Source organism: Asterias rubens, chromosome 8, assembly GCF_902459465.1.
Source record: "Asterias rubens chromosome 8, eAstRub1.3, whole genome shotgun sequence".
Classification (NCBI taxonomy): domain Eukaryota; kingdom Metazoa; phylum Echinodermata; class Asteroidea; order Forcipulatida; family Asteriidae; genus Asterias; species Asterias rubens.
This window is the reverse complement of record NC_047069.1, coordinates 222,948-245,804: the sequence shown is the minus strand read 5'-3', so window position 1 is coordinate 245,804 and position 22,857 is coordinate 222,948. Positions and strand designations below refer to the sequence as shown.

The 22,857-nt window shown below is 37.4% G+C and overlaps 1 protein-coding gene across 2 annotated transcripts in view; it reads left to right on the top strand.

Moving 5' to 3' along the window:
• Positions 1-22,857, top strand: part of LOC117293653 (phosphoglucomutase-2-like) — an 88,791-nt gene that overhangs the window by 55,561 nt on the left and 10,373 nt on the right. For both annotated transcript variants that reach the window (XM_033776040.1, XM_033776039.1), the window contains 5 exons: positions 15,324-15,391; positions 16,283-16,371; positions 17,474-17,558; positions 19,810-19,917; positions 22,481-22,650. In XM_033776040.1, coding sequence (XP_033631931.1) covers positions 15,324-15,391; positions 16,283-16,371; positions 17,474-17,558; positions 19,810-19,917; positions 22,481-22,650 — 520 coding nt within the window. The remainder of the gene's footprint in view (positions 1-15,323; positions 15,392-16,282; positions 16,372-17,473; positions 17,559-19,809; positions 19,918-22,480; positions 22,651-22,857) is intronic.

The following is a 22,857-nucleotide window of genomic DNA, read 5'->3' as shown; positions in this document are numbered from 1 at the left end:
AGGATGCCACCTGGGCCCAATTTCATAGAGCTGCTAAGCACCAACAATTTGCTTAGCCTGAAATTTCTTCCTTGATAAAAACAGGATTAACAACCAATTTTTTATTTTTTGCATGTACTGCTTGTTACTGGTATTCAGATGTTGTTTGCTTATCCTGAAAATCACGTCGAAATTGGGTTGGTAATCCTGTTGTTATCAAGGCTAAACATTTCATGCTAAGCAAATGTTTGTGCTTAGCAGCTCTATGAAATTGGGCCCTGATGTTTTTGAGTGCATGCTCTTGTCACCTTGTCATAAGTCTATCGTTCAATTTTGGGCAGGTCAGCTGTTTAGAATTTTTTGCTAATTACCCCATTAAAAAAAAAAACCCAGAAAGTGTTTTTTTGTTTGTTCCCCAAACTGACTTGCAGCCAGTTTTCATGAGGCGCACTCCTCCAATTCCCAAGCTAAGTCAACCAACTTTTAAGACAAAATTTATCAAATCTACTCCAGAGTTGAAAACCCAGAACCCCAAGTTGTGATAGATTCTTATTATTAATTACACAATCCATTAGTTGCTTGACTCAACCCCCCCCCCCCCCCCCCAACAAAAGAAAGTTCTTATTCCAAAGATTTTTGATGGTCTACACATTATGATAGTCAGCTTGGCACATGAATTTTAACCTATTTTAGTCCGGTGTACCCTGTGGGGCTAGTGGGTGTTGGATGACCGATTTTTAGACCGTATTGAATAACCACTTTGTTGCTATGAAAGTCGCCATATTGTAGGGCAGGCCATGCACGTCTGAACGTGTAAATCAATGAAGCACGCAACTTTCCTGGTTTGATTTCTACGGCACACGCTCGCACACCCACATCCTCAACAAAGGTGCTATGTTGTAGGGCAGGTATTTGAATTGTGACGTCATTCTCAACACAGTCAAAAGCAGGGTATGCATTGGGCCCAAATGAAAATAAAACGCATACATCAATGAAGCACGCAACTTTCCTGGTTTGATTTCTATGGCACACGCTCGCACACCCACATCCTCAACAAAGGCGCTTTGTTGTAGGGCAGGTATTTGAATTGTGACCTCATAATGAATACAGTCAAAAGCAGGGTATGCATTGGGCCCAAATGAAAATAAAAACATGATTGGCGTCCCCACCCGCTTCCTTTTTGGAGGGCCCTCCTTTTTTTTCTTTTTTCTTTTTTCTTTTTTTATGATCATTTTTGGGGGGTAACAAACCAAATAGTATATACATGTATTTTAACGATCTCAGCAAAACAAATAATTTTGAAAAAATAACCCAGCATTTTGTACTAAAAAAACATATTTTTTTTCAAAAAGGGAGGACCATAAACATGTTTTTCTGCCTTAATTATGAAGAAAGAATTGACAATATTGACTACATGTACAAGCTGTTCTATAATTTTAATGAGCAAAATTGTTAAATGGTTACAGATTTACTATTGGTATTATTTAATCATGTTTATAAGGCAATTTACATCTTAAACAGATAGATAATATCAAGTCAATGCTTTTTAGGTCAAATAGAAAAAAATACCAGTTGATCGTCCTGATTTTTCATTGACAATATTGACTACATGTACAAGCTGTTCTATAATTTTAATGAGCAAAATGGTTAAATGGTTACAGATTAACTATTGGTATTGTTTAATCATGTTTATAAGGCAAGTGACATCTTAAACAGATAGATAATATCAAGTCAATGCTTATTAGCCCAAATAAAAAAAAAAAACAGTTGATCGTCCTGATTTTTCAAAAAAGAGGAGGACGAGGGCCTTTTTATTTTTTGTATTATTTTTTTTCTTCCAAGATGGCCGCTTAGTATTTCAAATAAACCAGTCCACCAATTCTTCAGTTTGAACCCACCGCAAACTTATTTTATGGCTATTTGATGCATGAGGACCCGGGTGAACATGGTTGAAATGAAACTGTTGGTTGATTTTTAGTGTGTCTACAAATGGTGGGTTAGAATTACCAATATACTGTACATTACAAACAGATAGATAAAATATCATTATGTCAATGCTAAGTACATGCTGCATGTCTTGTTTAAACTGTTTTGTTAAAGAAGCAATTAAAACATTACGAAAATCTTTTACAGTATGTTATCTACTAAAATAATCAGGGTATATTACAATAATCGGACAAGATTGTTACAATTATAACCACTAGGCCTGGGCGACAAGTGCAATCTCCATGGTGAAATGTACTGTCGCGCCTCAAATAGTCACGACGTTGACACTAGTCGCGACTAATTTTTAATTCCCAAGATGCGTTGCGGGATATTGTTTGCAACAGGCGCAATATAGTAAAAATCACGCTGAATGGATTGAAGGATTGTGTCAATGATGTCCGATTGTGTTTGGTATGTTGTCAAGAACGACACAATTAACCAGGTAGTTGTAAAACGGTAGTCGCGACTCGACTAAGCAATCAATAGTCATGACTCCGACACTAGTCGCACTAGCCACACAGCACTAATACAGACCCTTAAAACAGATAGATAATATATCATAATATGCTACATGTATTGTTTAAAATATTTATTCATAAAAACCCTAGACAGTTTTGATATTCCTATTGGTGGAAAGCGCGTCACATGGGGCTGTTTAAACAGTTAATAATGACACAGATAGACTGGCTGGCTTCGCGTGTTTGTCGCACAAGCTCATGTTCCCCAATTTTACTTCCACCAATGGTGTGTAATCTATTTTTACATGCACAATATACAAAACCCAACGTGCACAAAACATTTTTACAAATTGAAAATTCGCAAAAGAAACAGATTGTCACAGACTGTCCATACATGTGAAAATATTTTGCTTTTAACATAAAAGGGCATTTATGAATGGGAATAAAAGAGTGTTTTTTAAACGGCCGTTTAAAACCTTTCGGGGTCATGGCCGTGCGATAAAGGACCTTGCGCTCGGCTCGGGCCTTCAAAACCTGCCACAACCTTGCCGGTTTTAAACGGCTGTTTTAGAATTTGTCGCCACTCATTTATTCCCTTATTAATAAAGCAGTTAATGTTACAAAAATCATTTACAGATCATGCTATCTACCAAAAAAGTTACAAATTGTTACAATCCTTACCATAGAGGCATGGAACATTTTAGACAGATAGATAATATGGCGTGCTAATATGCTGTTGATATAAATTAAACAGATAGATAGTATATATGTGTCAATTCTATTTGAGTATATGTTATTGTTTAAACTATCTAATAATGAAGCAGTTAACAAATCACTAATACAAATGCTACCTACTCAAAAGTTCAGTGTATTTAGAGTATTTGAAAATATTAAAAATTATTATTTGAAAATATATCTTTAAAATAGAATGGCCGCCACCCCAACTTTAGCGCAAGATGACAAGCGCGCCATTCTGTACGCGCGTTGAATATGTTATACACGTTTGAGTTTTTTTATTGAACGCTCACGCAATGCTGTTTGTTCCACTTACAAAATGGTCGCACAAACACACGCTGTGAGATAGCTGTTTTGTCAACTTAGAAAATGGCCGCCTGCGCGCATGCCGGGGCGCGTATATAGGCCAGTGCGCCCTCTAGTTCTTATATAACTCTATGGTGTACACACATTGTGCGCCCATGCAGGCATTGAATTACACAGTGGCCTTGGCCTCCATTGCCCCAAGTCTTGCCCTTGGCGCCCCTTCAAGAGGTCCCCAAAGACAAAATGAAAATGGCCTTGCCCTTATTAATGGAAGGTTTACGTTTGGTAATCACTCTTAACATTAATTGTGGTAAAAACCTTTGGTCAGAAGCCAACAGCAGCGTTTAATAGTGTTCAAGTTAAGCATTCTGAGAAATATTCCAAGTAACGTGGTTATGTCAAAAGATATCAGTTTTTATGCCCCCAAATTTATGTATGAGAAGCGTTACTGCGGTAACGTATTTTAGATTGCGTATTCCTATTTTTAGGGATTATTCTTCCTGCGTGGATATATTCGCTCTGGATTTTCCGTAATATCTTAAAAGTGTGGCCATCTTTGAAATAAACTTTTCTCATGCTAGTTTTATTTTGTACATCTACATTTATATTGGATTATACTTTGCCTTTAAAGATCAGATTAAATTTAGGCCTGTTAATGAATAAATGTACAACATGTGAGAAGAAAGGATGAAAAAGTCAACTTGCGGATACAACCAAGTGTTTAAAACTCTTTTTGGGAGGCATGTTGGCTCTGAAAAGATCTGGTTTGGTCTCAATATTTCACTCTGTAAACACTGTTCATCTTCAGAGCTGTACCCATAAGTATACTTTTTGTAATTACTTCTTATTTTCACACCGTGCAACACAAAGTTTTATACATCAATACTCTACAGACTGTTCAATTTTTACAAGTTGTCAAATTCAAGAGTCTATAGACGATGTGACCTCTGACGTCACTCGAAAACCATAACATGATTCGCGTGCATACCGCCAGGCAAAACCTTTGTGTTTTGGCAGCCAGCTAGAAAGTACACGCAATCTTACCATGACTACGCGTCTTTTTGCCTGGCAAAACATGACGTATACAGTGTTTTATCAACAGAGGGGGGATCGAATGTGAACATATGTCACATCGTCTATACATTAGTATGTCAAGAGCACTACAATCACGAGGGATCATACACCACAACCAATTTGTAGTTAGGCAACACAACATAAAACATCATAATTTTTGTTTAACAAAGAACACAGAAACTTTTCCCTCCCCCCCCCCCACAAAAAATCCCTCCTCTACTTTAAAACATGGGAACAAAATTAAAAAACAAGTTGAGTTACAATTTGTTGCACATAACTGCGACTGATGTCACATAATTCGAAGTCAATTAGCAGGCATGAAATTTCATCTTTGAACATGTTGAATGGGCAAGCCCGCTGTCATTTTGCAAAGGGCACTTTCTTAAAGTCAAAGGGAAACTTTTGAAGGGGCGCCAAGGCCAAGACCAGGGGAACATGGCCTCGGTAGCCTTTATGTTATTTCAGGCCTGTATTTGACTTGTCAGTCTCAGTTTTTATAATAATGATAATTAACCATTCTTATATAGCGCATAACACATAGAAATCAAACATGTCCCTAAGCGCTTCTGAGAAAAACACAACAGAATACAAAGACAAGATGTACTGGGTAACAAACAAAATGGATGAATTAAATGATAAATAAGTGCGTCTTTAAAGCAATCTTAAACCTAATAATGGAATCAATGTTTTTTATGTGTTCCGGGAGATTGTTCCATTGTTCTGTTTTATGCTGACAATTACCTTGAGTAATTACCAATAGTGTCCAGTGTCTTTGAGAAAGGCACTTATTGCCAGCAGAAACAGTGATCGTCTCCTTCCAGATGATGGAAAGTGATGAAAAATGGTTTGGATTCCATTAGTTTCCATTTTGAATAAATGTACACCTCATTGGTTTAGTTTTTGGCTTTTGTGCTACACATGGTTCTGTTGACACTTCTATAAAGTTCTTCTTCAATTTCGTCTTCTCGGAAATATCTTTTTAAGTTGTTTTGTTTTTAAGACATGTAAAGTTTCAGTAAAACTCAGGTTCTTCTTATTTTGCTTGTTTTTCGAATAAGTTGGCTGTAACTTCGCATTTTGACATCGGATGTCGTAGATTACATGTACATGCAGTAGGTGTGTTACATTTACATGTATGAAATCTTTCAATATTGGGGACAGACCGCTCATGAGACAGGTATTCGTGCAAACAGTATTCCTTATTAACCGGTGATTTCACAACTCTGGTCATTTTAGCTGGTTTAGCGTAAGATTCCCAGAAATGTTTTTCAAAAGAAAAGTCATTGTGCTTCTCAATAAACAACATTACGGACTCCTTGGCCATCTCTTCCAAAATCTTCTTCAGTCGTGGCATGTCAGTTGGATCACATGTTCGACTAATGTGGTACACATGTGAGTAAGCCGTAACCATAGTAACGATGTGTGCCTCTCTAACCGCCGTAAGTACTCCTTCAGGCAGATCGCCGGTTTCTAGAAGGTCACAGTGCTTGTGCGAAACTTTTACCGGACATTTCTCTGGTTTGTTAGGAAAGTTGTTCCAGATTTTATCCCATGAGTTCTGCCACTCAGTGCTTTTGTCAATGATGGTGCAGTGCAATATTTTGGGAAGCATTTTTTTCTTTTGGAGAAATATGATCAATGCCACCAATTCAGTCCCTGGCCCACCACCGATGCAGCACACTTTGAGCTCTTCTGTTTTCTTGAATCTGGCTTCGATGTGTTCTTGTTTATGTAAGTCACAAAGCACTCTGTAGACAACAAAGCAGTGTTGCATGAAGTACATGTACATATAAGCAGTGCACATGTCTCTATCCCCAAAGTCAATGTCTTTGTCTTTGGTTCTACCGACCATGTGGTTATATGCATCGGAAACAGTGGCCACAAAACCCTTCACTGGTTCTAGGATGGGGACACTCAGATATTCGTGGAGTACTGAACGGATCTTGTACGCCTCTTCTCGATGTATATTTACTACTGAATCCATACAAGCATTCAACTCCTCTTCTGAGGAACATTTTCCAGTGGTGTCCAGGGCTTGTGCCATTTTGTCCTGATGCAGATTCAGCAAATGCACCCAGCCCAGTGGTTATGTCTGTAATAAGGGTGTGATATCACACAATAGATAATCTGTAGGTTGTACACGTCATGGAAAAAATAAACAGTTTTGTGTTTTGATTGGTCAGCTATAAATACCTTGGACAGTTAACAGACACTGATTGGTTGCAACTTGATCACATGGGGGATGTATTAACAAGTGGTATAAAGACCAACGCTGGAAAGTTGCCAATGAATGGCCCCTTAACCAGCATTGTGTACAGCTAGACTTTTGGCTTTGCGCTGAATTACATTATTCATCTAAGTTTTATTTGAGCCCTTGAACTCACAGGTATTGAACATCATGGAAAAAACCAAACCCATTCACTGTAGTTTCCAGGGTCTTAAGTTTTCCCAGGATGTGCAATACTAAAGGTAATTCAATACTCTATTGTACCATGGAGGTAGACCAATGTGCAAAGTTTTGTAAAGGTGGTTTTTATGACTAGTCTTTAGTCTAGAGTACAGAAAAGCTGATCAACATCTCGTACAGGGTTACAGAGTTTCCAGGCCACTTCATCTCAGTTGTTGTTGATTTTTCTGAGTACAGTCTCAGTGTAATAATCTTTTAAAATCGAAAGAAATGATGTTCAAATGTTGACTTTGAGTCTGGTACATTGTATTCTTATACAAATCCATTGGCTCCCCACTATATTTCTGAACTTCTTCAAGTTTACCCTCAAGGAATCTTCGATCAAGTTCCATGCTTCTTCTCATTGAACCCAAGTCTCAACACTCATGGGGTAACAGGTCTTTTTCTTCAGCCGCGCCACGCATCTGGAACTTTCTGCCACTTAATCTTAGATCTTGTCTTTGTACCACAACATTCAAATCTCTTCTCAAAACTAATCTTATGTCAAGGACTTATTTTGTTGCGTCTGCTTATCTTTGTTTTGTTTGTTCTTGGTTTTTACTGCGCCTTGAACACCCAGCAGGGTGGATACGTGCGCATTACAAGTCTTATTATTATTAATGCTATCCCATCGGACGAATGAGATAATCTTCGCTTTTTTATTGATCAGGATGTTTTTTTTTGTGTCGGGGGGGAGGGGGTTCATTTTTTTTTTTTTTTTTTTTCCCAGGTATTTTTTTAATTTTTTTTTTTTTTCATTTGATAAGCTTGGTATACATATGCCTTATATAAGCTTTGAAACCATTATGTACAACTACAATGATGTGAGATAAGCCCAGTTACTTGGTTAATGGGGTGCCCAAATTCGACCAGCGTAAATGTGTGACGCGCGCTGACTTGACGTTACACCATCATTCTTATGATCATGTAGAGTTTCAGCTCTTTTTTTAAGGGTCCACTCACAACCCTGTACACTGAACATGGGCAATTCCACAGAAAATGATACATCAAGGTTAACAATGAATGTTGTATAAAAGCTTAGTTTTCAACTGAAACTCAATGAAAACAGTCTATATTTGATGATTAAAGACACTGGACACTATTAGTAATTGTCATAGACCAGTCTTCTCACTTGGTGTATCTCAACATATATGCATAAAATAACAAACCTGTACAAATTTGAGCTCAATTTGTCGTTGAAGTTGCGAGATAATAATGAAAGAAAAAACACCCTTGTCACACGAAGGTGTGTGCATAACATTTGGATGCTTGATTTCAAGACCTCAAATTCTAAATCTGAGGTCTTGAAATCAAATTTGTGGAAAATTACTTCTTTCTTGAAAACTACGTCATTTCAGAGGGAGCTGTTTCTCACAGTGTTTTATACTATCAACCTCTCCCCATTACTCGTCACCAAGTAAGGTTTTATGCTAATAATTATTTTGACTAAAAACCAATAGTGTCCAATGCCTTTAAGTGAAGAAAGTAAGAAATTGCATCATTTCAACACTTTTTCAGTTACTGAAAGAAAACAGTGGTCAAAAGTGTAATGTCCAAAACGCTCCAGATGTAATGTCCATGTTTTGTGCACTAGAGACCAAATTTGCAACAAATTCTGTCAAATGTACCTCTACATGCACCTTTTACACAATATGTTATTGACTATTTGGTACCAACAGTACATTGATGGGAACCCAATACTCACAGACTTTTGTACAAATGTAAAGGATAGTCAAGAGTCATGTCCAAAAAATGTAATGTCTGTAACACCAGCATTTAAGGCAGTTTTGTGTTTTGATTGGTCAACTATAAATACCTTGGACAGTTTACAGACTCTGATTGGTTGCAACTTGATCGCTACAGGTATGTATTAACAAGTGGTATCAAGACCAACTCTGGAAAGTTGCCAATAAATGGCCCCTTAACCAGCATTGTGTACAGCTAGACTTTTGGCTTTGCGCTGAATTACATTATACATCTTAGTTCTATTGGAGTCCTTGAACTCACAGGTATTGAACATCATGGAAAAAAAACCCCAGACCATTCACTGCAGTTTCCAGGGTCTTAAGTTTTCCCAGGATGTGCAATACTAAAGGTAATTCAATACTCTATTGTACCATGGAGGTAGACCAATGTGCAAAGTTTTGTAAAGGTGGTTTTTATGACTAGTCTTTAGTCCATGAGTACAGAAAGGCTGATCAACATCTAGTACAGGATTATACACTTTCCAGGCCACTTCATCACAGTTCTTGTTGATTTATTCTGAGTATAGTTTTAGTGTAATAATCTTTTAAAATCAAAAGAAATAATGTTCAAATGTTGACTATGAGTCCGGTACATTGTATTTATACAATTCCATTGGGTATGAAAAGCTAATAACCCATAGGACAGTTGAGATAATCTTCGCTTTTCTATTGATCAGGACGTTTTTTTATTTTGTTTTTTGTTGTTTTTTTTTCCTCTTGTTTTTTATTTTATTTTATGTATTTCCTTTTAAAATCTTGGCATGCCTTTTATAAGCTTGACAACAATAATATACAACTACAATAATTTGAAATAAGCCTAGTTACTTAATGGGGTGCCCCAATTCGAACAGCGTAAATGTGTGACGCCCTCTCACTTGACATTACAAGATCATTCTTACGTCATGTAGAGTTTCAGCTCTTTTTTTTAAGGGTCCACTCACAACCCTGTACACTGAACATGGGCCATTCCACAGAAAATTAAACATCAAGGTGAAAAATGAACTTTGTATAAAAGCTTAGTTTTTAACTGAAACTCAATGAAGACAGTCTTTATTTTGATGATTAAGTGAAGAAAGTAAGAAATTGCATCATTTCAACACTTTTTCAGCTACTAATAGAAAAACGGTGGTCAAAAGTGTAATGTCCAAAACGCTCCAGATGTAATGTCCATGATTTGTGCACTAGAGACCAAATTTGCAACAAATTCTGTCAAATGTACCTCTACATCACCGCTGTTCAGAGCTCTACATCGAGTGCCAAATAGTTTTGCACATGCGCAAGATTTTCAGAAAGTACATGAGATGAATTATTCATAGCAGTGACCCCATCGCTGTTTTGTGCATGTTTCTATGACTTTAAAACCGAGACCGAATGACGTCAACGATGAGTTTTGTTAGACTGTTGTGAGTAAAATTGAATTTCCCTGATATTAAAACAATGTTTGTTGTAGAGGAAAATTACTATTTTATCAAATTATTCCGTTTATATAGCAGCAAACCCTCTGGAATTATCAAAATCAGTGGGATTCCACCGACGTTTTTCTGACGCGGCCTACATGTTTCACATACAGACTAAACAAAAGCATACACTGCAGAATGTTTATTACAATGTGCACACGTCACAAAAAGCGCAATTGCCCAATGCTTGTGTACATTACTCTTGATAAAAATGCTTCACCAGAACGTCATCATGTGTTACAAAAATAAACAGGGAATTGTTTTCAAAGGGTTTGCTTTCTCAATTTTGAGTGGAAAACATTAGTTGTTATATATTTCTTATGTGTGAGGTCTATTTCTCAACAAGAAAATTCACATTTCGTAGATTTTGAAGGAACAATTCGACTCAAAATCCGACCATCGCAACTAACTTCATTGCATATTCATGTTTAGTTTTCCATCTTGGCTTTTAATTGGTCAAAAATCGCGATGACCCCAGATCGTTTTCAGCGGTTGAAAGGCTATGTTTTGTTTACGATTTTGACTCAAGAGGGCGCTCGTCAACAATTTCCCACATGCGCAAAACTAACTGTCAGCGAGTAAGCAGCGGTGACATGCACCTTTTACACAATATGTTATTGACTATTTGGTACCAACAGTACATTGATGGGAACCCAATACTCACAGACTTTTGTACAAATGTAAAGGATAGTCAAGAGTCATGTCCAAAAAATGTAATGTCTGTAACACCAGCATTTAAGGCAGTTTTGTGTTTTGATTGGTCAACTATAAATACCTTGGACAGTTTACAGACTCTGATTGGTTGCAACTTGATCGCTATGGGGATGTATTAACAAGTGGTATCAAGACCAACTCTGGAAAGTTGCCAATAAATGGCCCCTTAACCAGCATTGTGTACAGCTAGACTTTTGGCTTTGCGCTGAATTACATTATACATCTTAGTTCTATTGGAGTCCTTGAACTCACAGGTATTGAACATCATGGAAAAAAAACCCCAGACCATTCACTGCAGTTTCCAGGGTCTTAAGTTTTCCCAGGATGTGCAATACTAAAGGTAATTCAATACTCTATTGTACCATGGAGGTAGACCAATGTGCAAAGTTTTGTAAAGGTGGTTTTTATGACTAGTCTTTAGTCCATGAGTACAGAAAGGCTGATCAACATCTAGTACAGGATTATACACTTTCCAGGCCACTTCATCACAGTTCTTGTTGATTTATTCTGAGTATAGTTTTAGTGTAATAATCTTTTAAAATCAAAAGAAATAATGTTCAAATGTTGACTATGAGTCTGGTACATTGTATTTATACAATTCCATTGGGTATGAAAAGCTAATAACCCATAGGACAGTTGAGATAATCTTCGCTTTTCTATTGATCAGGACGTTTTTTTATTTTGTTTTTTGTTGTTTTTTTTTCCTCTTGTTTTTTATTTTATTTTATGTATTTCCTTTTAAAATCTTGGCATGCCTTTTATAAGCTTGACAACAATAATATACAACTACAATAATTTGAAATAAGCCTAGTTACTTAATGGGGTGCCCCAATTCGAACAGCGTAAATGTGTGACGCCCTCTCACTTGACATTACAAGATCATTCTTACGTCATGTAGAGTTTCAGCTCTTTTTTTTAAGGGTCCACTCACAACCCTGTACACTGAACATGGGCCATTCCACAGAAAATTAAACATCAAGGTGAAAAATGAACTTTGTATAAAAGCTTAGTTTTTAACTGAAACTCAATGAAGACAGTCTTTATTTTGATGATTAAGTGAAGAAAGTAAGAAATTGCATCATTTCAACACTTTTTCAGCTACTAATAGAAAAACGGTGGTCAAAAGTGTAATGTCCAAAACGCTCCAGATGTAATGTCCATGATTTGTGCACTAGAGACCAAATTTGCAACAAATTCTGTCAAATGTACCTCTACATCACCGCTGTTCAGAGCTCTACATCGAGTGCCAAATAGTTTTGCACATGCGCAAGATTTTCAGAAAGTACATGAGATGAATTATTCATAGCAGTGACCCCATCGCTGTTTTGTGCATGTTTCTATGACTTTAAAACCGAGACCGAATGACGTCAACGATGAGTTTTGTTAGACTGTTGTGAGTAAAATTGAATTTCCCTGATATTAAAACAATGTTTGTTGTAGAGGAAAATTACTATTTTATCAAATTATTCCGTTTATATAGCAGCAAACCCTCTGGAATTATCAAAATCAGTGGGATTCCACCGACGTTTTTCTGACGCGGCCTACATGTTTCACATACAGACTAAACAAAAGCATACACTGCAGAATGTTTATTACAATGTGCACACGTCACAAAAAGCGCAATTGCCCAATGCTTGTGTACATTACTCTTGATAAAAATGCTTCACCAGAACGTCATCATGTGTTACAAAAATAAACAGGGAATTGTTTTCAAAGGGTTTGCTTTCTCAATTTTGAGTGGAAAACATTAGTTGTTATATATTTCTTATGTGTGAGGTCTATTTCTCAACAAGAAAATTCACATTTCGTAGATTTTGAAGGAACAATTCGACTCAAAATCCGACCATCGCAACTAACTTCATTGCATATTCATGTTTAGTTTTCCATCTTGGCTTTTAATTGGTCAAAAATCGCGATGACCCCAGATCGTTTTCAGCGGTTGAAAGGCTATGTTTTGTTTACGATTTTGACTCAAGAGGGCGCTCGTCAACAATTTCCCACATGCGCAAAACTAACTGTCAGCGAGTAAGCAGCGGTGACATGCACCTTTTACACAATATGTTATTGACTATTTGGTACCAACAGTACATTGATGGGAACCCAATACTCACAGACTTTTGTACAAATGTAAAGGATAGTCAAGAGTCATGTCCAAAAAATGTAATGTCTGTAACACCAGCATTTAAGGCAGTTTTGTGTTTTGATTGGTCAACTATAAATACCTTGGACAGTTTACAGACTCTGATTGGTTGCAACTTGATCGCTATGGGGATGTATTAACAAGTGGTATCAAGACCAACTCTGGAAAGTTGCCAATAAATGGCCCCTTAACCAGCATTGTGTACAGCTAGACTTTTGGCTTTGCGCTGAATTACATTATACATCTTAGTTCTATTGGAGTCCTTGAACTCACAGGTATTGAACATCATGGGAAAAAAAACCAGACCATTCACTGCAGTTTCCAGGGTCTTAAGTTTTTTCAGGATGTGCAATACTAAAGGTAATTCAATACTCTATTGTACCATGGAGGTAGACCAATGTGCAAAGTTTTGTAAAGGTGGTTTTTATGACTATTTTTTAGTCCATGAGTACAGAAAGGCTGATCAACATCTAGTACAGGCCACTTCATCACAGTTCTTGTTGATTTATTTTGAGTATAGTTTTAGTGTAATAACCTTTTAAAATCGAAAGAAATGATGTTCAAATGTTGGCTTTGAGTCAGGTACATTGTATTTATACAATTCCATTGGGTATAAAAAGTTAATAACCAATAGGACAATTGAGATAATCTTCGCTTTTTTGTTGATCAGGACGTTGTTGTTTTTTTCCGTGTTTTTTTTTTTTTAATCTTTTTTTTTTACCCCCGTTTTTTATTTTATTTTATGTATTTCCTTTTATAAGCTTGGCATGCCTTATATAAGCTTTGAAACCATTATGTACAACTACAATAATGTGAGATAAGCCCAGTTACTTGGTTAATGGGGTGCCCAAATTCGACCAACTTAAATGTGTGACGCCCTCTCACTGGACGTTACACGATCATTCTCACATCATGTAGTACTTCAGCTCTTTTTTTAAGGGTCCACTCACAACCCTGTACACTGAACATGGGCAATTCAACAGAAAATTAAACATCAAGGTGAAAAATGAACTTTGTATAAAAGCTTAGTTTTTAACTGAAACTCAATGAAGACAGTCTATATTTGATGATTAAAGACACTGGACACTATTAGTAATTGTCATAGACCAGTCTTCTCACTTGGTGTGTCTCAACATATATGCATAAAATAACAAACCTGTAAAAATTTAAGCTCAATTTGTCGTTGAAGTTGCGAGATAATAATGAAAGAAAAAACACCCTTGTCACACGAAGGTGTGTGCATAACATTCGGATGCTTGATTTTAAGACCTCAAATTCTAAATCTGAGGGCTTGAAATCAAATTTCTGGAAAATTACTTCTTTCTTGAAAACTACGTCATTTCAGAGGGAGCCGTTTCTCACAGTGTTTTATACTATCAACCTCTCCCCATTACTCGTCACCAAGTAAGGTTTTATGCTAATAATTATTTTGAGTAAATACCAATAGTGTCCACTGCCTTTAAGTGAAGAAAGTAAGAAATTGCATCATTTCAACACTTTTTCAGCTACTGAAAGAAAACAGGTCAAAAGTGTAATGTCCAAAACGCTCCAGATGTAATGTCCATGTTTTGTGCACTAGAGACCAAATTTGCAACAAATTCTGTCGAATGTAACCTCCACATCTACAAAAGTAGACGTGGAAGTGTCGTGGCCGAGCGGTTAACAGCACCAAATTCAAACTCTGGTGTTTGATCAGCTGAGTGTGGGTTCAAATCCCCAGCCGTGACACTTTTGTCCTTAAGCAAGACGCTTAACCATTGCTTGGTCCTGCGGATGGGACATAAAGCCATTGGTCCCATGTGTTGTGTAACGCATGTAAAAGAACCCAGTGCACTTATCGAAAAGAGAAGGGGTTCGCCTGGTGTTCCTGGCTGTAGCTGCTGTAGTAAGCGCCGTAGCACCTTGTAAACCCTTTTAAAGTGCAACATAATTGGGACTCAGAATTCATCACTGCAATAACCTTTCTAAAAGGTTGTATAAAAATACTCAGCGCATTGAGTGTACCTTGTTTGGTGGTGTGTGCACTATATAAGACTTCGATACTATTATTATTATTACAACCGGGCGTTACCCTATTTGTCATTCGCACTTACCTTGTTACCATGTGCGACCGGGCAGCCCAGGCGATAGTCTATTGTCCTGCGCTTAACGATCCTGCTAATATTGTACACAGTTGTGTTTCCCCATGCTCCAAATAATACTGACTATGTGAGGTGTGAGGTATAGTAACCCAAAATTCCAGCTTCTAACTTGTTATCAATTTCTGTATGTTTTCTTTGTCAGGTTTAAGAGCAGGCATGGAGGCCGGCCCTGCAAGAATTAATGATCTGACAATCATCCAAACTAGCCAGGTAAATAAATTTGAATTATGATAACAAAAAATTGTATTTAAAGTGTTACTTTTCCAATGGATACAAAGCGCCAAGTAATTTTACTCCTGGTGAGTGGGACAAAGTTATTTAAATTTAAGAGACCTAATCCTTATTTGCACCATGTAATAATTATTACAAGGCGCATTCAGCAGCCGCACCAGGAACACCAGGGCGTACCCCCTCTTATCTTTTCTAAAGGTGCATTGGGTTCTTTTACATGCCTTACACAACACATGGTATGAAAGTATGAACCGGGCTTGAAGGGACACATTGCCTTGGATTGGGCGAGTTGGTCTCTGAAAAGCAATTGTAAACTGTTTGTTACAGAATGCATCTGGTTGGAAAGATGTTTTAAAGGCAGTGGACACTATTGGTAATTACTCAAAATAATTATTAGCATTAAACCTTACTTGGTAACGAGTAATGGGGAGAGGTTGATAGTATGAAACATTGTGAGAAAGAAGTAATTTTCCACGAACTTGATTTCGAGACCTCAAGTTTAGAATTTGGGGTCTCGAAGTCAAGCATCTGAAATCACACAACTTTGTGTGACAAGGGTGTTTTTTATTTCATTCACATCTCACAACTTTGACGACCAATTGAGCTCAAATATTCACAGGTTTGATATTTTATTCATATGTTTAGATACACCAAGTGAGAAGACTGGTCTTTGACAATTACCAATAGTGTCCAGAGTCTTTAAAAGTAGAATATAATGATCCACACAAAAATGCCTCGAAATTGCACGGTTCTCCTTATACGTTGTGAACTAACACGGCACACCTTTTTGTGTAGTCAAATTTTACTTGTTTCTCAAAAAAAGTACCTAGACCCTTTAATTCCAATATTATCTTTTTTGATTTCTTGCAGGGCCTTCTTCGTTATGTAGAATCCATGAATCCTGAATGTAAATCCCAGGGTATCGTTATTGGATATGATGCCAGGCATTGCAGTAGAAGGTAAATCAGAAATACATTCATCTTTTATTTTGTTTCATTAATTTTTTATTTTGTGTGATTTTAATGTCCTTTAAAATTTCAAAATGCAATTCGGTCGTTTGACGGCAAATTTTTGAATGTTTAAAAAAAAAAGACATAAACCATTAACTTTACATTATGTACACTACTAGTAGGCCTGAAACTTCATGGAGGCAACAAAGGCGATTGCCTCCATGCCCCTGGTCACTGCCTTGGTGCCCTTGAAATGATAGATGTACAGTAGAAATTTACAATTTATTCACAGAGTGCCCTTTCCCAAGGAGAAAATGCTTTGGTGCCCTTGCCCTTTTCAAAAATAAAGCAAACAGGCCTGAAATCCCCATGCACTGCCATGACACCTTCTAGTGTTTAATAAGAATAATAGTAATAAGAATAACATCAAAGTCTTATATTGACCCAATTCACCTGACATCATCATCAGAATAATCTGGGATGCGCCATACTGGTGGGCAATGTCACTCCGTTATTTAGTGAAGTGCGCATTTTAGGCGACGCGATGTTTTCACGTAAACTTAATGACCACCAAAATGGTAAGCGTAGCACAGTCGCTGTATGTGACGTGCGTGCAAGGGGTCAATAGCGCATGTATCTACCATACAAGGTACTCAAGGTGCTGAGTAAATACAAACTTTCAGAAAGATAGGTCATTGCAGTGGAGAATTCTGAGACCCAATTATTTAGCACCTTATAAGTGTTAACAAGGTGCTAGGCGCATACAGCAGCCACAACCAAGAACAGAGGGGCGATTCCCTTCTCTTTTCGATAAGTGTACTGGGTTCTTTGACATGCGTTACACAACACACGAGACCAACGGCTTTACGTCCCATCCGAAGGACGAAGCAATGGTTAAGTGTCTTGGTTAAGGACACAAGTGTCACGGCTGGGGATGCGAGCCCTCTCTCTGCTGGTTAGAAACACCAGAGTTTGAATTCAGTGCTCTTAACCGCTCGGCCACGACACTTCATATGGATATGACAACGCTTCTTTCATCCTATGTTTAGTCACTGAAAATTAGTCACTTTCATTGCATAGATTTATATTAAGTGAACTATTATCTCTACAGATTTGCAGATTTGACGGCAGCTATTTTCTTAAATGCTGGTGTTCGGGTTTTCTTGTTCTCGAAGATCGTACCAACGCCTTTTGTGGTGAGTCTATCGTGTGTCAATGGCCATTACATGATTTGATAATATTGTGTGATTCAACATCATCATCATTATCATTATTTAGCGGTCGCAACAGAGATTCCATGCACAACGCCACGCCAGAGGTGTTTTTCCATCATCATGTTTGGAAGGCCCACGATTTCAGACTCGGTATTTATAATTATCACGTGATGTGGTCGAGGTCCTCTATTAGGGCACGGCAGTCTCCAAAATAACATGTCAGGAATGACCTGGTCTTTGGTAAGCTTGGGCGATATCACGATATTATCGAATATCGCGATATTAATTTGGAATCGATTTCGACATCGGATGGATTTGGTTTTAATCGAAATATCGATATATCGCGATATATCACGATAATCGCGATATATCGCAATATCGATTAAATATCGCGATGTATTTGCTAGCTGAGACATCTTGCACCCCATAGGTTTGGAGTAAAACCAGAAGAATAGGTCATTAGAACACCTCTCTTAAGCTATGACTGTCTCCTCTACAACTTTCACTTGAAGTTTGAAGACTGATGATGTCAAATTTCATTAATCGCGATTATATCGAATATCGCGATATATTGTCGGCGATATATCGTGAATAAAATAAATCGATATCGCCCAAGCTTAGTCTTTGGCAAGAAAGCAGTGACCTGTGAAGCGGACTCTGCGTTGAACAACAGTAGTAGAGATTGGTGGAATATCTCCGTAGATCTGTTCTTTGGTCTTGTGCTCACGCCATATGAGATGTTCTGTACCCTCATAAGAAGCCTGGTGTATGTGCCGTTGAGGCGATCTTGAAACTCCTTATTCATGGTTGAGGTTTCCGCTCCATACAGAAGGATGCTCTCTACACAGGCTCTGAAGAAGACCAGCTTGGTTGTATTCGCTATGTTTGATTGCCAGATGTTATGAAGCTTGTTGCAGGCATTCCAAGCTAAACCCTTGCGAATCAGGAAATCCTTCTTGCTATCGGCAATATAGGACCCAAGGTACCTGAAGTCGCTGACATCTTCGAGCTGTGTGCCATCACTGGAACATATTGGCAGGTGGTTGTCGTCCTCGTTGAATGTCATGTACTTGGTCTTCTTAATGTTGAGAAACAGACCGGCCTTGGCTGCAGGAGTCTCAAGGGATGTTAAGAGGGCCTGTGCATCGCATAGTGGGCAAGATCGTCTGCATAGTCAAGATCAGTTAGGTGCAGTTCCTGATGGCGTCTGTATTGCTTCTGATTGATGGTAAGGCCTTTGTGTTGGATGGGGTCAAGACTTTGCCTGAGGATGTAGTCCACCACAATCACAAAGAGGAATGGAGCCAATGTGTCCCCCTGAAGGATTCCTGCTTTTGTTAGAAACTCCTTAGTTGGGCCGTCTGTAGTTTGGACAAAGCTTAGTGGGGTGTCATACGTAATGGTGATGGCTTGGACAATCTGAGAATGTGCAGCATGATTTTTCTGTTGACACTCTCTAAAGCCTTGGCCAAATCTACAAATACACATGATGCTGTACGTTTTAGAAACGGTGTAGTTATTAACTTTGTTTCAAATTATTCTGTTCTTAAAAACAGGAAGCTAAGTTTTTAAAGACACATGTTTTCTTGGATCTGGCGAGTTTGCTATGAAATGCATCGGCTACATGTACATGTCGTTGGAAAGATGTTTTAAAAGTTGAATTTTAAACAATGTAATGTACATTTGGTTTGCCGTAACACTGTGTATGTGTCTTACATGATGGTTATTAACTTCACTACCGCGGAGTGAGTTCTAAATTGGTCTCAACGTTTCGACTAGCTTGCTCTAGTCATCGTCAGGAAACAGTTCTTTTCAGAACTGAGAAGTCTCTCGAAAATCTGAAAAATCTACTAGAATATATAGTAGAATATATAGCAAGACAGTTCTCTACAGAACAAACTCTACCTGGCAAGTAGATACACACGACATGGTGTTACCGCAAACCAAATATATATTGATACTTTACCATGCAGTGCCTCAAATCAAATAGAATGGTTCATACAAAAATGTCCCAAAATTGCACAGTTTCTTTATTATACGTTGTGAACTAACACGGCACACCAATATGAAAAAAAAGTAAAAGTAAAACCACGCGATTTCGAGGTTTATTTGTGTACTTTTTAAAATGACTTTTGAAACATCTTAATTTACTAACAAACGGTTACAGATGCTTTTCATAGGCAACATGTCCCTTTAAATATTTACCACATTGCACTTTTGTGTTTGTTTGTAGGCGTATGCGATCAAGAGGTATAAAGCTGCGACTGGGGTGATGGTAACGCCTTCCCATAATCCCAAGGGTGATAACGGATACAAAGTGTACTGGGAAAATGGTGCACAGGTATGTAGCTTTAAGTATCTTCTGATAGGATTATTTCTTGTATGAAAAAGGCTTTCTTCAAGCCATTGAACACTTTCTGAACAGAACAAAAATTAAAAGTTCACAGATTTACAAATAACTTAGAGGGTTTAGAGAAGGTAATGGTGAAAGACTTCCATTGAAATATTATTCCATGAAATGCTTTACTTTTTGAGAAACTATTAAAACAATTACCAATTCTCGATATCGAAAATAAAAAATTTATTTTAAACACATTTTTGCTCCCGACTCCGATGACCGATTGAGCCTGAATTTTCACAGGTTTGTTATTTTATACATAAATTGTGATGGGCCTTTGGACAATACTGTTTACCGATGTTGTGCGATTGCTCTAAATACAGAAAGCGAAGTCTTTAAAATCTTCATCTTAAGTGTTTACTAGGCCCTAAATTACACACTTTGCAATTTCCTTTCAAAGGTTTTCAACGAAATATAAAATTGGATTTGAGTACTTCTTTGATTTGAGTCTATTTATGATTTACCATGAACCTGCGCAATGGTTTCCAGAGAAACATTTTTCCACCACTATAGAAATCCCTGGCAGAACCTTAATGGAAGCATTGTCAGTGTATTTTAAGATGCATTAACTTAATAAGACTGTATTTTAAATAGGTCAGGGTTTTTCTTAAAAGCTTTACCTTTCTGGCAATTGTAGATCTTAAAAAATTCTCTACATTTCTGAAGAATCTGAATTGGAATGCAAACACTTGACAGCCTTTTGGAATGTTTCAAACAACACATACATGTATCTTTGATAATATTACTTAATTTTTGTGTGAATAGGTAACTGGTCAAATGAAAATATGAAAATTTGAAGATTTTTTTTTATTGGGGGTTTCGACCACCTTTGATTTCGTCGAGATTTTTTAATTTTTTATTATTATTTTTATTATTATTCTTCTTTCCGAAAATTCTCATAACATTTACACGTACAAATTTGTGAGCGTTCGTTCTCAGGAACTAAAGTCCTAAAAGACACAAACAATTCATCAAATGAAAGCCTGTGTTCTAATTAGATCAAGCAGCAGTTCTGCCGAAGGTTTTTAATCCTTTGTTGACGATATTAACGATTTAAAAACACGTATCGTCAACAAAGCACGATCGTCTTGTGTGTTTACATTGCACGTAATTCACGCTGTACATCGCATACGGCCATCACTGCACACAGGCATTGCTTCCCAAGGCATCGTAACACACTGCATACGGCTGGCCAGAACCACACATAGCCCATAGTCCACACGCATTGCATCGTTCATTTGGGTGCGCTGCTTCGCTTCTACAGTTAATGGTGAACCTGTATAGCGCCCTCTTGCTTTTGGAGAGTCCTCGAACTACAGAAGCGTTTGGGATATTAGTAATAGTAGCGGTTTATTCCCACGTAAATTCATTGAATTCTCTAACCACAATTCATTTTAAGGGTCTGTGTGGTATAGTTTATTAATAAATTTAGCCTTGGCGTAGTAGTTAAGTTTATTATTTAAAACTTTATATCGTCGCGTTTGCACTGTGAATGGACTGGATGTACATTTACAATTCATTATTTAAAACTTTATATCGTCTGAACCATACGGAAAAGAGTTATAATTGTAGCTCATGAACCAAGTGTCATAAAGTCACAATTTTTATGCCATCTTGTAAGTCTTGACAAAAGTGCATTTTTTTTAAACATCAACTTTGACCTTTCCTTTCAATCTAAATAAGAAATTCAAATGGCTTACGTCCAAACTTAGCATTTTTTGTTATATGACGCGTGATTTTGTCCATATGATGATATTTTCTCTTTTTGTACCACCAACGGCCGAAACCCCAGTGTTTGTTTGCTACAAACTTATCTCTAGTTTTTATATAATATACAACACAGTTTTCGCAGCGGCCTTTGCTTTATTTGTGAACTTGTTGTTAGTAAATCTGAATGGATAACAAAACTAACATCTTAAAAATTGCATTCAAAATGTGTTCGCGTGTTTTAGTTATAGCTGAAAATCCAGGGCGAGTATTGTCCACGCAGGAAGAATAATCCCGAATTTGTTATAAAATGCATATTGGTAGAAAGATAATTGAAAAGTAGAATACAATGATCCACACAAGTCAAAATTGCGTAGTTTTCCTTTTACCACATCGACAAACACAGTCGGCCATTTATGGTAGTCAAATTTTTGACTCCGCATAAATGCCCGACCGTGTTTGTTTGCAAAGTAAAAGAAAAACCACGCCATTTCGAGTCATACTTGTGTGGATCATTGTATTCTACTTTTAAAATATCTTTCTAATCATATGCATTTTATAACAAACGGTTACAAACGCTTTTCAAAGACCAACTCGACCGATCCAAGGCAACGTGTTCCTTTAATGGAATGCACAATCTCAATTTTAAAAATATGCTGTAGACTTCTAACGAAATATTTTTATTGCCATTAATTTGAAGAGTTACCATTAATTTGAAGTTGATTACCAAACGTATATATACCTTCCCTTTAACCTTCACATAATATTCACTTTCTGGTAAATTTTGTTTTGTGTACAGATTATATCTCCGCATGACAAAGGTATCGCTAGTTCTATTGAGTCCAATCTGGAACCATGGAAATCATCTTGGGATACATCACTAGTTGAATCAAATCCCTTGAAGACGGACCCGCTGGATGACATAATGGAGGCATACCTGGCTGATCTACAGAACAAGATATATGACAGGTACCAAGCCTAAAGTTAGCCTTTGAAGTCCCTTCGTTCGAACTCCTTCTGTTCCTTCCTCCATGGTTGAACCATGGAGCTATATAGCTCCATGGTTGAACGTTGGATGGTGCAGCTGCACATACATGTTGTGTAGCTCTTTAAGAATACACCGCAGGGTTTGCCCTTAACTTTTTTTAGCAGGACCAAGACCCAATTTCATGGTTC